At 38.4% G+C, this 17714-nt stretch overlaps 1 protein-coding gene across 2 annotated transcripts; it reads right to left on the reverse strand.

The window, feature by feature from the left end:
* Positions 1–286: 286 nt before the first annotated feature.
* Positions 287–15636, reverse strand: si:ch73-60h1.1 (calcium/calmodulin-dependent protein kinase type IV). Of its 2 annotated transcripts, XM_026946281.3 has the most exons (11): positions 14791–15636; positions 12975–13053; positions 12818–12880; positions 12526–12608; positions 11086–11158; positions 6571–6661; positions 6344–6418; positions 5301–5376; positions 5050–5176; positions 4005–4157; positions 287–2311 (listed from the first exon to the last, which is right to left on the reverse strand). In XM_026946281.3, the coding sequence occupies exons 1-11, from the start codon at positions 14895–14897 to the stop codon at positions 1835–1837; spliced, it is 1404 nt and encodes a 467-aa protein (XP_026802082.2). In that variant the 5' UTR covers positions 14898–15636; the 3' UTR covers positions 287–1834. The 2 variants fall into 2 exon arrangements, with proteins under 2 accessions (XP_026802082.2, XP_034164387.2); XM_034308496.2 differs by lacking the exon at positions 12818–12880.
* Positions 15637–17714: the final 2078 nt, after the last annotated feature.

Below are 17714 nucleotides of genomic sequence, written 5' to 3' on the forward strand. Positions count from 1 at the left end.
TGGAGTCACAAAAAAATAAATAAATAAAAATAAAAATATTGAGTCAGTCTTTTTATCCATTCCCTGAAGAGTACCAATAATTCTGAAGTTATTTGTATGTATATTGCATTTACTGATTTATTTTGCCAGCTACTTGGACCTAAAAGCTCATCTTACAGAATTATTGTGATCAGTTATCAACTTTGAGGTACACTAAAGGTTAAAAGAAAGAAGTAAACAAGAATCGCTTTGCAAACCCATGGAGTCTTATAATTAAAAGTTCCACATTCCACACAAAAACACGAAAGATATTAACTCAATTTATTAGTCATGAAAACACAATTCCCAATCAAACACAAATAGCATCTACCCTGGATTGTAGGCTATTTATTGAAGTCAGCATATCTAAGTGGTGTATATTAACTGTAAAATATCACACATAATCATATAGATGTATTTCAGTGATGACAATTTTCTGTGCATGTCAGCAATATGTACAAAGCTCCTGTTTATGCAACAGAATAGTGTGGTATTGGGTGAATGGTTATATAATCGTGACATAATTTTTTTTTTTTTTTTTAGTTCAATTCCTTTTTTACAGAAGCAGATCAATTTACTGCAACAGATGTCAGGTTTATATTCTTCCACTATGCCAATAAGATCATTTCTGTCACTGCTTAATATGAAGACATTTTATCTTTTCCCAGAATAGTGTTTGGGAGGTTGTAAGCCCCTGCACAGAAAGAGGTAGAAAGTGTGGTTGTGATGTACATCTGAAAAGAGAGCAATGCGAATCTTCATGTCAAAAATACAACAGAATATAAACACAGTGGCAACATGAGTGGAGCTAAAGGCTTAACGTATATTACGCAATTACAATCTTGCAAGATTATGTAGCTTTGTTATATACATTCTGTAGAGCTTTACTGTTGTGCATGGTTATGAGTAAATAGATCAAGCAGAAAGGTTTTTGAGAATGTCATCACTTCCATTCATTATAATATTTCCTTTAGAGGAAAATCATTATGTTTCGGGAAAAGAAATACTCAGAATTCAACTGAATATAATATCGGAAAGGATGTTATCCTTAACCGCTACACAGAGCTCAATGGGCAAATTATTGTAAGGATAATTTAATATTTATATGTCTACTTTAAAAGAGTATGTACAATATAAACCTTAAGTCTTAGGTCCAATCGTCCAAAAAATTATATGCTTTTACAATATTAATTTCACAAACACGTTATTCTTTTTACCTCTTTGCTAGTTAAGAGAAAATAACCATGATTATTAGTCCCTTAATTTGTTTGCACATTCTATAAAAATACAGAAATTAATTCCAAGATAAGAAATTCACTTTCATGTACATAGGTACTGGCATGCAAAGCGAACAAGCTCCTTACAGTGTCTTTACTCTATTAGTAACATAGCATCAGGGGGAATTTGAAAGGTTACGTTTTCAGACAGAGTTCACTGGTTTGGAGAGCCAAAAGATCAAATGTTAAAATTTGTAAACGGGAAAGAGAAAAGAAAAATTACAAACATCTTTTTTAGGCCCTTGTCTCTTATATTGTGCCTATTCTCTACAGTACCAGCTACAATCTACCCACAGATGTGTCATCCTCATAATAATGCCATTCATTCTAACACAGTTTGTGTCTTTAATGAAAGTTTTCCAGGTCATTTCAAACGTCTAGTTGTAGTAAGTCAAGTAAACTGGACTTGTAGTATAATTTTAAGACTTTTATCACTACTTTTCCAAGAGGCTTCATCGGTTCTGCAGACTAGTGAGATGACAGGTTGTACAGGATGACAGTTCAGGTCATCATTCCAGATTCCTCTGGATCACCTGCTCTCATTGACACTCTGCTGTGCTGTTTCCAGTCTCAACAAAGCCATTGCTCATGCTTTTAGGGCTAGGTGGGCTGGCGAGGACCGGCAAGGGCTCACGCTTAACCCCAGGATCCACCGAGCAACTTTTCTTTGGCACTCTGGGCCGGACCACTGGAGCCATGGCCATGACTGAGGACTGTCTCAGCCCTTCTGCCTTTAGGGGTGGCCTGGTGGGCATGGTTCCCATGGTCAGAGTGGACGATCTGGGGCTCAGAGGGGCGTGGATGGGGGAACTCAGGTCATGTGATGTCTCCTTCTCCTCAGTCTTGTCCATGCCTTCTTCAACAGGCACGGATTCACTCTGGGTGTCCATGGGTGCGTCTTTTGCCAAACTGCATTGCCGTGAGTTCTTGTCAGAGCTGGGGATCTCACAGCTGTCGGTGCGGCGCCTTGAGCCCTCATGCATGCGGCTTGTTGCCACCACAGCTTTCATGGCAGCCTAAAGAAACAAAGGATATTGTGTAGGATTAAATATTCAACAAGTACTCAAAAAGCTTGAAGATCTCTTAAGGTAGACTGGTTTTTAAAACCAGACTAAAACTGCACAGCTTTAAAACAATTAAATCAAACATTAACTCAACAGATTTTTTGTAATGATGAATATAATGTACTATGCACTAGTGGTGAGACAACTTACACTAAATTAATGTAACTGGTGGGATTCTCAAGGCCCTCATATAATGAGCTCAGAGGTGTGTAATCATCTGAAACGTAGTTGGGGAAAGAATTGGTGTAATTGCAAAAGGCAAAGTTGATAGCCTTGACAATTCCACCAGCAATAAAGTCATGGAAACATGCTCTCTCTGTTCTTTTTTTTAGGCACTATGACAGACTATGATATACAGCATACCCTGCAATATCATTACAGACATAACCAGGCACACGGCATTAACAGGGTAATACAGGTTAGATGAGGTCTCTTTGGCCATTGCTGGGTCTGTGAGCATTGCCAGGGAGTCTGTGATTGTGTAACTCACATTATTATTATTATTATTATTATTATTATTGTGTTCCTATAGTAATAGGCTGACTTCATTGGTCACTTGAATTGAATGAGTTTAATCCAAACTTAAGTAACTCAGAAACAAGTAGGACTATAAATAATGTCAACTAGGACCTAATTCATCCTAACTCCATATACTTTAAGTTCCACTGAAATACTAATTACTTCTTTTAAGTAACCAAAGATGAACAAAATGTTGCTATTTGTCAGATATAAGCTGATTTTCCATTGATTTGTTTGCTTGTTGTGGGGCAAAGGGTTCACTGCCCCATTTAGCTCTGTAGTGAAATTATTATCTCATTTTTGACCTAGTGGTAAAAAGGGAGAACTGCAACTAGTGCTAACAGAGGCCCTTTAGGGCAAGTGTCACGCTGCCCCATGCTCAGGAGGGGGTTGCCAGATTAGACTAATTTAAAAATACTCTGCCAAGAACTTGTTTTATACCAAGTAATTTGAATTGAGTCTACTAAATTTCTGCAAACAAAGGCAAAGTCCACGTCCATACAGTGATGTACAGTAGCATTTCTACTGTAAGATATTGCAAAGATTGGGAGAGGGAAAGGGGGAATATGGAACCATGGTGACCTTGTTTTCTCAGAAAAGGCTGAGGAAAAGAAGAAAAATGTGACTCCTTTTTCCAGTGCCCACATCTTTTGGGGCAGTTTCAGGTCTTTTGTGTGGATTTTGTGATGTAGTTGGGCTGGAAATGTTGCAGAAACTTCGCAGCCCTGGTCAATTATATTCTGTACACATTTAAATAATGAGCTTAATATTTGACCATTCAATTCAGTTCAATTTTATTTGTGTAGTGCTTTTAACAATGCACATTGTAATTTATCCCTAATCCCTAATGTGTGAATTTCTCCCTAATTTCAATTGAAATAAAATTGAATTGAATAGAATCCAATCTAAACTCTTAACTGAGCAGTTGAAGGGTAAGGCATTTTGAACGTGAAGCGAGTCACTAAGACAGAACCTGAACTGTGCAGCTACCTCTGTCCACGAACGCGATTCATAAAGTTTTTGACTTAGGCACATAGTAGCTGTAATTTGCTGTAACGTTACTATAGGAAAATGTCCCAATACAAATCTGAATGCAGGAAAAAAGATACACAGAGCTGTCTCTAACCTTCAGTTTGCGGCGAGCGTTAAACTCCTGCAGCTTCCTCTGCGTGGTGTCCATGTGGGAGAAGCGCGCTGCTTTGCCAAGGACCCACGGATGCTCCAGCGCCTGCTGCACACTCAGACGCTTATGAGGGTCCAGAACTATAAGTTTACTGACCTGCATGAGTTAAAAACAAAGAAATACACTGTCTTTCTAGATTGCTATCAAAAAGGGTGACAGAAACTGTACAACCCACTGTGAAGGTTTGTGGTATATCATAATGCACAGTAGATTTCAATTTTACATATTCAAAGTGAATGACATTTAAGTAAGGAATAACACACATAATGGACCATGTTATATGAAAATAATCGGCATCGGGGTGGTGTTAAGTCCCCCCCAACGCATCCTCCTCCTCTCTTAACCCACAGTGATTTCCCAACTCATTTTTCCCAAAATGTTTAATTTATTCAATAAACAACAACACATTTATAAGCTTTAGATCATGGCAAGCTTCCAAGCTTCCTCCAGGTACAGTAAGTATAAGACAAAGAACTAAATTATTTGGTTACGGATGCTGTTAGTAAATTTTTAAATTGCACTGGAAAAAAAAAACAGGATTACTAGTATTTATAACAATTATATCACTTTCACATTTCGCCATGGCCTCCTGTTAAACAACAACTGCTCTACAGATAGTGCTCCACAGACCTGGCTTAAACTTCAGCTCAGAACTGGATTCTGAAATAAATGAATAACTGATGGATAACTTTAATCACGAACATGTGTTTTGATTTTCATTACACTACATTACATGACTTGACATGTTTATTTGAACTCTTTCTCTCTTTATAATGTTTCTATCTTATATTTTGACTTTTTTCCTTTACTTTTTCCTTTATCAATTCAGAAAACCGAATTGAAGATAAGACTTGCCCTCAATTAAATCTAAACAAGGTGAACTAAAATATGTGTATTCAGAATAAATGTTAAATGGTTTTTAACTCAGCGACTCAACCAGTGTCTCATCTTGAACCCAAATCCTGACAGTAAGCAAGTTGGACCTCACCAGATCTTTTGCATTGAGGGAGACCTCGTCCCACCAGGGGGAGACAAACTCATAGTCACAATTGAGGATACGGCTGTACATGTACTGGTCTCCTCTCGGATCGAAAAACGGTTCGAACCCACACAGCCTGGGGTGGAAGAAGAGAAAAAATGGCAGATTTAGTGTGAATGTCACTTTACGCCAAAGGCTGCACTGCAGGTGGATATGATGTAATGTGTTTATTCACAGAGCTTGTTTGGTTGTTTACTCACAGTATATACAGGATCACTCCCACGGACCACATGTCTACCTCTGGGCCATAAGCGTTGCCTCTGAGAATTTCAGGAGCTGATGGAAGATGAGAGGATAAACAGGAAATACACCTACTGCCCAATCTGTTTTCTAACAGTGTGTGTTATTTTGAATGACTGATACATTTCAGAGTTTTTATTCTTTATGTAAAACATAAAAAATCAGGAAAAACAATTAGCAATGAGCAGCTGCACATGAGAACCAGTATACTATCAAGTAAACACACAGAAACAAAATCTTGTATTGACATAATAATAATTTTTATAAATGCAACTGAAACAACCATAGCACATATGAAATATTTTATGTCAGTTCAGAATGCTTTTTCTTGGGTGGTTAACATAAGCATATGGTTCAGATGATTTTATATATAGGTTAAATAACAATATTTCTCATATTTTTCAATTTAATTGCACCTCGAGTATATTCCTGAAAGATTAAGGAAGTCATCATTACTATTTCTTCATATTTAACCACACCACATGTTAAATCAATGTGGCTCTTACTATGTTTAATCACATTTTATTGGCTACCAGCTTCTATGGTGGAGGGACAGGATTAACCAATCAAGATTTCCCATTTTGTGTTTGAAAGCTACTAGGCAGCTAGCTACTCCCTGAGCATAGGGATATCATTTCCTCCTATTTCTAGTGAATCATTTTAACACTTTTTTCAGTAGAACAGCCATAAAGGTATTTTATGGCAAAATGATCAATATGGAAAGATCGTTTGATGATAGAACAAGCCATAATGATTAAATAACGAATTTTGAATAGCACCATCACTCCTACTACTGTCTGGCATCCAACCAAAACACAAGAGTGTGTTACACTTATCAATTTAAATGTACAGATCACATGGCACTTTTATTTAATATATTTCCACACCAACCCCCTTAAATTAATTCCTGGCTATGCCACTGGTCCTAATATTGATCCATTTTTCATTTTATTTCATGTTCTTTTGATTTTCAAGCTACTCTTGTGTGATCACAGGAACTCACCGCAGTAACCAGGAGTGCCACACACCGTCTTCATCGTCACTTGCTCATCTATTATCTTGGAGAGACCAAAGTCGGCTGTGGACAAGTTGCAGATAACATGCCAGCGATAAAGCATCTTCTCATACATTGTGTTAAATTACCAGTGCACCCATTTCTATTTACTGTTCAATTTACAGAAAATGTTCTGAAAAACATAAGAAAAGAGATAAAGATTTGTATTTGGTTACCTATCTTGAGAGGAGCATCTATTGACAGATCAGCGTATAACAGGTTTTCAGGTTTGAGGTCCCTGTGAACGACCCCATTTTCGTGCAAGTACTGTAATGAAAAAAGAAAGAAAGAAAGAATGAAAGTTGCACCTTCAATACTACATTGAAATAGAATTTTGATCACATTTCAAACAACCACTCAAGCAAACGCTGCCTATAATGTACTGTACAGTTAGAACATTGTAAGCCAGTTTAACCAGGGTTAAGTACGATTTGATAAGATATGTGTGTATGGTGGATGCACCATAGACGGATTAAAAATGTGTAATTGTTGATATGAGGTTTTCTGTGAGGAGACGTTTATTTAGCATTTTTGGACGGAGTCTCCAGTGTCAGCGCTTTGTAATTGTCAGAAGTAAAGCCATAACTATAAGTTTTCCAACATTAGAAAGTCTTCAAGATGGAGGGTTTCTCATGTAACATGATCAGCTGCATTTTTGGTCTTATTTACTGCACTGATGTATTCTTTACAGCACACAGACTACACAGAGTACTGACTCATTACAGTACTGCGCTGTCCCTGAACCGTCATTCCTCTCAGGTTGCTATCACAACCATTACTGCACTGTCACTTTAGACTTTATAGTAAATTTCGCAGCTGTGGACCTTATAAGTCACTTCACTGTCTTATTATCACGTTAAATGTTCCTTTCGATTGGCGTATTTATTGGATTTGAGTGTTGCACATACCCCCTCCCTGCATGCTTCTTATTCCTGTTAAACTTTATTTATTTCCTGTCAGCCCTGCGTATCATATGACACTGCGTATGTCATACATGTATCTTGCACCTTGGGTCCAAGAGAAACGTTATTTAATCTCACTTTGTACTGCACACTGTATATAGCTATGATGACAATAAAGAGCTACTTGACATGTCTTGACTTGACTTATTAATCTATTTACAGAAAGAGAAGCTGGTGGTTTAACAGATGTTCTACAACATCAAACACAACTATAAACAGATAAAAAAAACTGATGTGTTGTTCTTTAATAAATAAAAAAACAAATTGCTATGATATAAGGGGAAAAAACCCACTACAGTCACATCATACCACTCCGTCTTTGGAGTTTTATCCCTTTTTAAGGAATTTATTTGACCTTCCATTTATAACAAAGCATTAAATATGATTACAGAGAGCAAATAAAGATGAATTGCATAAGCCAACTATATGAACAGGTTGTAATTGGAAAGGTTAGAGCTAGGTGCAGGTATAACGGGGAGATTTTCTTACAGTTTTACTCACTGAAACCCAACCGATCTGCTCATTATAAGTCCTGCAAATTGTTCACAAGAACAAGTTGCAGCATCTCAGCCTGCAATGATAATAAATAGCAAATGTGTGGTATCAGTGGCAGACTAATGAGCACCATTGTGGAATGATCCTTCATTATTTTGGTAGGTCTGAATCCTTGAATAGACTGAGAGCACAGTGAGAGCAGGGAGAATTCTAGTGGAACCTATGGGATTTAACTTAATCAGGCCACGGGCTGGCCAGATTAATTGAAATGGAAAATGCCTGCCATCATCTGAAAGAGCTGCAGCAGATGGGCTTTTTTCCCGTCACATTTTAGGCCACGCTAAACTGCTCTGAATTTGAGCTTTCTGTATAATTTGGCAGAGTTGCACTAATCGGTGATTTGCTGTTTCAATTTCACTCATTAGTTGCTTAATGCTTATTACACGGCACACTGACAGAGCGTGCTCGAGCGTGAGCGTATCTGCGTGTATAATCTAGCAGACAGCCCTGGCCCATTGATGTCCGGATTAAGGTTGAGCTGAAACCTGGGAGCTTGTTAACGCAGCGGTGGAGGCGTCGCACTCGGCACTGCACCTTCACATCTGCCTACAAATCCTGAGATTCACAGGGCCAATATTTGTTGCACTCCACACAGAGCCAGAGCACCTCCATTACTGTTGGAAAGGATGATGGATGTGCCTTTACCAGTCCTTTAGAACCATTCCTCTTCCTGCTAGTTTTCCTAACATTCTGGCTGCATATAAATCCAAGTAATGACGCTTGGGTGTCTCGGAGCCTCAAGCTAAAGTGCTGGTATGAATCATGCCATGCCAAGAGCTGTGTTAATTATGTTGGTGTGCGAAGGCAAAGAACAGATGTCATTTTTTTTAACAGTCCTATAATTCTGACGGAAATCATGCTAGGTGAAGAAAATCTGACACCTGTCACTCTTATAGCGGTATGTAACAACGTACAGTATAAAACCACTGATAATAGCTCGGATGGAAGTTTCAGAAAATGACAGGGTGTTAATTTGACATGCTAGAGGATCATCATGCTTTCATAGCACCCTGAGTGAGAAGGTTAAAAATGAGTCAGTGAGATACAACACTTGGTGTTCTTGATAAATGCAGAAAAAAATCAGTCTACTTCATGGAGTGTATGTCATTTATCAAAGCTCTTACATTCTCTTACAATCTACAATCTAATCTAACAATCTTACATTCTCTTACAATCTGCTTTTGCTGATTTTACTATATATATATATATATATATATATATATATATATATATATATATATATATATATATGTAAAAGTATGTATATAGTATATGTAAAATCAGCAGAAGCAGCACCAGCCATTCACAACAATACCCAGCGTACCTATAGAATCTAAGTTACAATCTAACACAAATTGACATAGATTACAGCTGTGAGCAATGCTTTATGCAAAATAAAACTTGCATATGGCCACCACCGTGCTGTTTCACTGTCTCTGGCATGCACCCTGCTCCCAAGCTGTCACATATCAGGCAGCCCAGTTTCATCCCGCTCAGGAGATTAAAATGGACGGGGGAAACAGCAATGGATTTTTTTTTTCTCTGAGAGGATTATTTCACATTTTGCAGGGTGCCGTGTATATTTGCTCACTATATGGGCAGTGGTGGCTGAACAGTTAAGGCTCTGGGTTCCAGAGGTCGGAAGGTCGGGGGTTCAAGCCCCAGCACTTTCAAGCTGCTGCTGTTGGGCGCTTGAGCAAGCCCCTTAACCACATCTGCTCCAGGGGTGGCGTATCATGGCTGACCCTGCGCTCTGACCCCAAGTTCCTAGCAAGCTAGGATATGCGAAAAATTGCATTTCATTGGCTCATTCTCTGCACAATGACAATAAAGTTGACTGCGAATCTAAAATGATGCTTCTAGCTTCTGAATGATTACGCAACTCCCTCACACTAGCACAACTCCCTCACATCCATTAGCAGTTTCACTCCACTTAGTAGTAAAATCCCTCTAGTCTCAGGCTAAGCAACCAACATTAATTAATATTAATCCTCTGGTTGAGAATATTTTAGAACTACTATTTTGTTGCTAGGAAAATTAGCAACATCTTTACTTCTGCATGGTATCATTTTTAAAGACCTCTTGACTCCTGATAGTAAGCTTTGTATTAGATGCCTGTTTCTCTTAAATTGAGCTAGACACTGACACTGAGCTTGTTCTAGTTTTAGCCCTGAAGCACAAGAGTCCAGCACAGTTAGCTATTCTCTTGCTCTGACACATTACTAAAGTAGAGCAAGAAAATCATAATTATTTCCAAAACTGTGCTGTCCTCTGCACCTCCAGGACAGAAGCTGATGTAAGAAGATTCTTATATATTTAATATCAAATGGACATAGTATAAAGGTGAGTTTTAATGTAAAGGATAATAAACAGGCTAAGTGTCTGTCACTTTACATAACTTTTCTGCTGCTTATATATCTCATATATAAGAAATGTATTAAATAAACTAGGACATTTCACTGTTTTATTCTTTAATCATGATTTTTTTTATTAGATCATAAATATTATGTAGCATAAACACATGTCTCTATGTATTATTTTGCCTCAGTCATTTCTCAGCATAATGTATGTATTGTGCAAACAACCATCACGACAAAGACACCTGAACAGATGGCTCTGGAAATCAAATTACATTCTATAAAGTCTATAATCACTTTGCAAATCATGTGTCAGTGGATAGCTTGTCTGTTACGAGGGCCTTAATAGGATCCAATTACTGCTCACCAGATTTCCATCAAAACAAGTCTCGACATGACTATAAAGTGCATTTAGCTCTCAGGGCATTCCATGGAAAAAAAGTTTTCTTCTAACACCATCTGTGTGTCTAGCAGGGTGTGAGAACTACAGCTGAAACGTGTAGAATGGCTGACATGGAAGGATAGAGGACGCTTTTGTCTCCTTTTTGCCCAGATATTCATAGTTGCTCAGTAATGATCCTTAGCTAATTATCATATACATTACATTTCCTTTAATAAAAACATTAATCTTAACAATTTGATGCTTGTATACGATTTAATTATGTATGATTGTAATTTAGATTTTTGATTTTTATGATATCTCCAGAGTGACAGAACCCATAGCAATTACCTTTAAAATATGAAAATTAAACAATTTACAAGTCAAAAAATTAAAATAATAAAAATAATAGAAGTACACACTAAACTTGGGCCTTACCGCCACTGCCTCCAGGATCTGCTTGATGACATGAGCAGCGTCTCGTTCACTGTAGTAACCCCTCTCCACAATCCTGAAATGATAAAACATTCAGCTAATGAGTTTGAAGTGACACAAACTGTTTCACAAAATGCTTTCATGCATTCAGCCCTTGCATGATCATGAATAATTCAGCCATAAGGCACTATAAAAAATGCTAAGAATAGTACGTGATTGTATTCCAAAAGTATTAAAAATCAACTAGCAATACTGTTGGCTGATTCTAATCTATGATTTAAAATAGGAATGTAACCAAATACAAATACATTTCTCAGAAGGAACAGATAATGTGTTCTAAACAGACACAAATAGAAAGTGCACAATTTTTTGAAAGCTTGTTGGAAAGGTTCTCAAGGCATCTGGTCGAATGTAAATCTGGTTGTGCATTGTGAGTGGAATCCCTCAGGATGCAACAAAAACAAAAAAGTTGTGGGACTTTTATGCAAGTGGGAGTGAACAGTCAAATATGAAGCTTGCGGGGCAAAGAAAGACCATTAACATGAACATAGTGTTCATTCATTTATCCTTAGTAACTGCCTGGTCACGGCTGCAGTGGTTTAAATCAAGCTACTAGTTTGTTTATATTTTGGGAATCCTGTACATCTATAGTTGAAACTAATTATGAACTTGAGTGAGGTAGCTGAGGTTGAGGAACTGTCAAAGCCAGAATTCAGATGATGCTGACAGTGCTGGCATTTCCACCTCTGGGTTTTTTTCACAGTGGCTTCCAGTGTTTAGACCACGTCCACTTTGGGTTTAAAACCAAATACAGATACAGATATGTATATTTGGAGCACTAAACAGATACAGATAGTGACATTGTGTTACACCACTAATTTAAAAGCGTACGTATCACTGTCTTTTTTCCCATCGAAAGCTGTTAGCCAAAAATAGTTAAAGCACAGCAGAGAAATAAGGCCCACTGTGTAGCCTTATATATACGTGTAAACGTGGAAGTGGAAGTATACACGGTACTTTCACTACCTAGGCGCTTTTTTTTTAATCTGTTGAGCTTTTGCCGTTCGTCTGTCTACATTGAAAGAAACAGGAAAGCTCAAACAACCTATCCATCCAGGTGAACACAGTCTGCAGAGAAAATATATACTGATTAGTCAAAAAGTTATATTTGGAAATGAAAAGAATGGATGACCTTTAGCAATATATTATCCTAAATTAGGTTTTAACCACTGCAGCTGAAAAAACCTTGCTTTGTTGCACTTAAACAGAAAAAGAATTAACCCTATCAAGAGAATTCTCTGAACTGTTAATGGAATGAAAGACCTTTGCTTCTATTTCTCTACTCTCTGAAGCCAGTAATCCCCTGGCAAACACATATGCTGTTTCCTTTAAAGTTTTTTAAATAAAGACAGGGTTTTAAATAGACTTTCTGTGAAAGCACACCTGTCAAAAAGTTCCCCGCCAGTGACAAGCTCTAGGATTAGAGAGATCTCTGTTTCCGTCTCGAAGATCTCTTTCAGGCGAATCTATAAGCCACACAGAGAGAAACAATGGGGAGAAATTATGCTGCAAATTATGTTGTATGTGGAAAAGAATGTAGTACTGGTGTGGCAAAATCCTGCACAAATAAATGCATAAATCCATGCAAGCTAATATTATTCAGAAATGTACAGTGTAGCCAATAACTCTTTCCACTGACTCTTATAGCAGAAGAGGAAAATACCCAAGTTCTTACAATGTTTGGATGGGAAAGACGCAGTAGAACCCCAATTTCTGTTCTTACAATTTTCTTGTCGATCTGCAACAATATGAAAGTGCTAAATTGTATAAAATATTGTTCTTGAGTTTATAACTAATCTTTAACTTTCTACTAAAACAGCAAGCTGACTTACAGTCTTCTTCAGGACCTTGGCTGCATAGGGCTTCTCTGTTTGCTTCTCTTCACAGCGATACACAACTGATGTAGCCCCTCTAGAGAAAAACCAAAGGAAAAATCAATGAAGTCATCAATGTTAAATAGACGATGCTCAGAGCCAGAGTCAAGATGGAGATGCAATTCATAATCTTGGAAACTGGGGTAGCACAAATGTGCAACTGATGAGGAATCAGTGGGGTATTGTATTTGATATCATGCCACCAAGTAAGAGCTTTGATTTGAGTCACCATACAGCTGTCCAGCTCAATCCTGCTCAAGCTGTGAGTGTCCTTCTTCCAAACTGGTGGCCTACTTCTAAATTCTGAAACTCTATCAGAAGATATGTGAAGCCGCAATAAGAAGCAGAGTGGCAGTTCAATATTTTTATACATTCATTTATTCATGCTTCTTCGGTAACTGCTTTATCTTGAATCTGGGGCTTATTCCTGGCGGAAGGTGGGACGACACCATGGATGGGATGCCATACCATTGCAGGGCACCATGCACACACACTTTCACGCACTAAACCACAGCTTTCGTGTAGCCAATCCAAGTTTTTGGGAGGTAGGAGGAAACCAGAGAACATAAAGGAAAGCCACACAGGCAATAACCCAAGTTCAAAATCAAACCAGAGACCCTGGAGCTGTGAGACAGCAACACTACCTACTGCGTCAACACTAGTACTTAGTATATTTAGATTGTCTAGTTAGTACATACATGATGAGAAATTAATATTTACATAATCCTATCCTGTATCAATTATCTAATAAATAAATTGCAAGGTTATAATTGTAAGCCTAACCCATGTTTCTTCCAGTTTCTTAGATTAGATCCAACACCAAGCAGTGTTTTTTTTTTTTTTTCACCAAAAGGAAGCTGGAATTCACACATCACCTGGTATGTGAGTGGAGGTGCTAGAGGGCTTTCTTGGGTTCTGTGAAATCGTTAACACTTAATTGTCAGCGGATGACTGCTTGAGATCACAAGGCTGAACACACAGGGAGCCTGAGCACCACTCCATCTGGTGACTTGTGATTAAACACATCGGCTTCAAGAAAGCCGATCTTAAATGTCATTAGGCACTGAGAGCAAAGCATCAACTCCACACTCAAAAGACCATATATGTGTGGGTGGGTGTGTGTGTCAGGTGTCTGGGGTCAGAGGTCAGAGGTCATCTCACTGTATGAATGCAGAGAGCTGGGCCACATCACCTGATTTCCCCCTCTTCATCCTCCTCCTCATACTCTTCCTCCTCTTAATCCACCCCTCTATTTCTGTTTTTCTTCTTAAATCACAGGCTGCCCTTAATATCATGTAATTTGTACAACATCCAGCTTTCCACCAACAAAAAAGTCTGTGCAAAATATCCTGTCTCCTCTTGGACCACTAACCAGAGTAGCATTTGCAACAATCTGGAATCATAAACGTCTACAAGCTGAGATAATGATTCCATCTCACATGACCCAATTACAGCTATTATACTAGAACCAGACATCTTTACTAAGAACACAGCAGAAACCCAGTGTTGAAGGAGCACACACACACACACACACACACACACACACCACAGCATTAAACTCATTCATGAACAAAATTCATCTAGATTATATTTACAGGAAGAATTTCTTTCCCTTCTTGTTACAGACTTGGACAACATTGATGTACACCATCACCATAGTGATGGAGGTGTGTGTGTGTGTGTGTGTGTGTGTGTGTAAGGATGGGGGGGGGGGGGGGGGGGGGGGGGTGTTATAAAATGATGGATCAGGATCACTGTCCTATAGTATACTTGCCTCCCCAGTTCTGGGCCCATGGTGTAGAACTCCTCCAAGGAAACATCTCGGCGTGAGCCGTCCACCCAGTAGTCCACGGAGCCAGCGCTGAGGCGAGAGCTCGGCATTGTTGAACCTCCAGAACCTCAGTGTTTTCCTCTAGCAGAGATGGGCCCTACAGATCAGGGGACGCCTCATCGCATCCAACACTTAATGACATATGATGTGCCTCCAAAGTCTTTCAGCGTACGACTGGGGAGTCTTTTAAAAATGAGCCTCAGTGATCTAAAATGGGTTAAAGCTTTCCATTTCCAGCAGAGTGCGCCCATCCAGCTTCAGTCCACGCAAAGCATTACTATGGCTACCGCATGGGTTTATACTAAACCTAAAGGAAAATCGGACGACCCAGAAATACTACCGCATCACGCGGAGACTGAATCACGCCAAATGCGTTGCGTTACTCAGATGCGTTGATGATCACAGCATCTTACATGGGCACATTCAGAGCCCGTGTTTCATCCTCCAGCGGGCCTGGCGGTGCTGTAAACAATCCCATATGGCTTCTGTGGATCCTGCACATCTCAAATCCAGCACAAAAAGTCAGAGAGAATCCATCCGTGCGGGGATTAAGAGCGGCACTTGATTGCGATGAGCGCGCGTCTTGGTACGTGTTTATTTTGGGACGATGGCGCGTTATTACGCGTGATCCCGTCAAGCTGCTCCCAGACCTAGGCGTGTAAATGTGTTCCACCTGCCAGAAAGAACATGGTGAAGATGCTGAAGTGTGTATCGAGGGGATGTGTTTATCTTCACCGTTGTCGCTTGGGTTGGGGAGGTGGCAGCCAGGGTGCTGTGACAACGCATAGAGAGAAGAGGAGGGAGGGATGGAGGGATGGAGGAGGGAGGGAGGGAGGGAGGGAGGAGGGTGGAGGGGAGTCTGTCAGCGAAGACCTGGGCTTTCCACCAATCCACTGCTACCACTGAGGGAGGCGGCAGTGTTGCATTCACAGTCCAAATCAAATTAATTATCGATTCTGAATAAGAGCCCAGTACTGAGGATTGGTTAAGTTAGAGTTAGGATTAATGTTACACTCTTAGATATAAAGATACCCATCTGTGCTTTTCCTTGTCGCTGGGGTGGTACCATCAAAGCTGCATCTTTTGAATAAAAAAAATAAAAATAAAATACAAATAATAAAAACAAAAATAAAAACAACAACAACAATAATAATAATAATATTACTATTAATACTACTACTACTACTACTACTACTAATAATAATAATAATAATAATAATTATTATTATTATTATTATTATTATTATTATTATTTAAGGCACATAATTGGACTTTAAAGACATGGATGTAGGGTGAATTCATGTATACTGAACTGTTATATCCTTTGAATTTCCATTTTTATCACACCTTTCTTGTCTTTAATAAAAACAAAATACCTAACACATGATACATTTCTGAAATTGTAATTGTAAAGGTGTTCTGCTTACAAGTGTAGAAAAACATATCATGTTTATATCATATTCTACAGAAGCATGGCTTACCCTTTTGTCACAACTGACTGACAACCATTTCTAATGGCATTTTTGGTTATTTTGGGACAGAATGTTTGGACACATTTTCATTGGACTTTCATCCTTAGTTACACATTTAAATATTATTTGTAGGATACATATTCATGGATTCAATAAATCAAAATTCAGTAACAGGATTAAAAAAAAAACAAAAACAAAAACATCAGAACAAACAAACTTACTCTCATATTGTATGAACACATTGGAAGTAAGTAAAATGACAAAATATTTAGATATTGGCTAAAGTAACACTCTATAATTTATTTCTTATTTCTTACTGCAATAATAGCAATAACAAGGTTTATAAAATCTTCAGTATTTTCCAAATTCATAACCCACTCTTGCCTTACGCCACACTCTTGCCTCATTGCTGGTACTAAATATCTGAAATGTATCATGACTTATTTGTTTATATTCTGTTACATTCTGTAGGCCATACAAACTGTGAACAGTCAGAGTGTAACCAGAATTCACAGACTAATCTGCCTTGCTATTACCTACTTTTAACATGTTCATATTAAAATGAATGGTTACATAGGATGTCAGTAACTAGACAAGCTTGAAATGACATTAAACGACACTTAAGCCTCTGGCTCCTGATATACAGTGTACTGTAGGTTAGATCTTTTGGGGGAGTAAGAATTTGTTAGAGCTGAGTGATTTCAGCACCACAGACAGTTCCCTTTCCTCCAGTGATGCTCTGATCACTGATGATCTGTAATGGAGCATTTTGTAAGCTATACAAGCAAAATATGGTGTACGTTGTTATGGATATAAAATCAACTGATATTCACATCAAATTAGCTAAGCAACATCAAGAACGCAAATTATTTGACCCATTGCTTTACCTAGACAGACATTGTTTTGCTGTAAACATACTGTTTGTGCAGATGAAAATACACAGGAGTGCACTTTAAAGATTAGCTTAAATAAATCCCAAATTAGCTTAAAAAAATCTCAGTCCCAAATGGCATTCCACTCCCTACACAAGAGTGCACATATTGCTTGAAACATGGACTTACTTAATATAAGAGGAAACGCATGCTACAATTCCGTGCTATTGACTACTTCTATTCAATTACAAGAAAGCGATACAGTTGAGTATAACTACTTCCAGACACTATAATTGAGAGCTGTAAGCAATGTCACTGGTGTGGATAATGATGCTATGACCATCATTATCATGTCCATAGGGCATCAGGATTTAGCCCATACAATAATTTAGACAAGACAGAAGGTTAGAGAAATATTATCAGTCAGGGCTGCTGGAAAATGGCAGAAGGTTGGTACTGGGGTTGTAACCATATACCAGGGTTTCCCATCCAGGGGTTCATGAAATGTCAATGTCACTTGCAT

The sequence above is a fragment of the Pangasianodon hypophthalmus genome, chromosome 11 (assembly GCF_027358585.1).
Source record: "Pangasianodon hypophthalmus isolate fPanHyp1 chromosome 11, fPanHyp1.pri, whole genome shotgun sequence".
NCBI lineage: Eukaryota > Metazoa > Chordata > Actinopteri > Siluriformes > Pangasiidae > Pangasianodon > Pangasianodon hypophthalmus.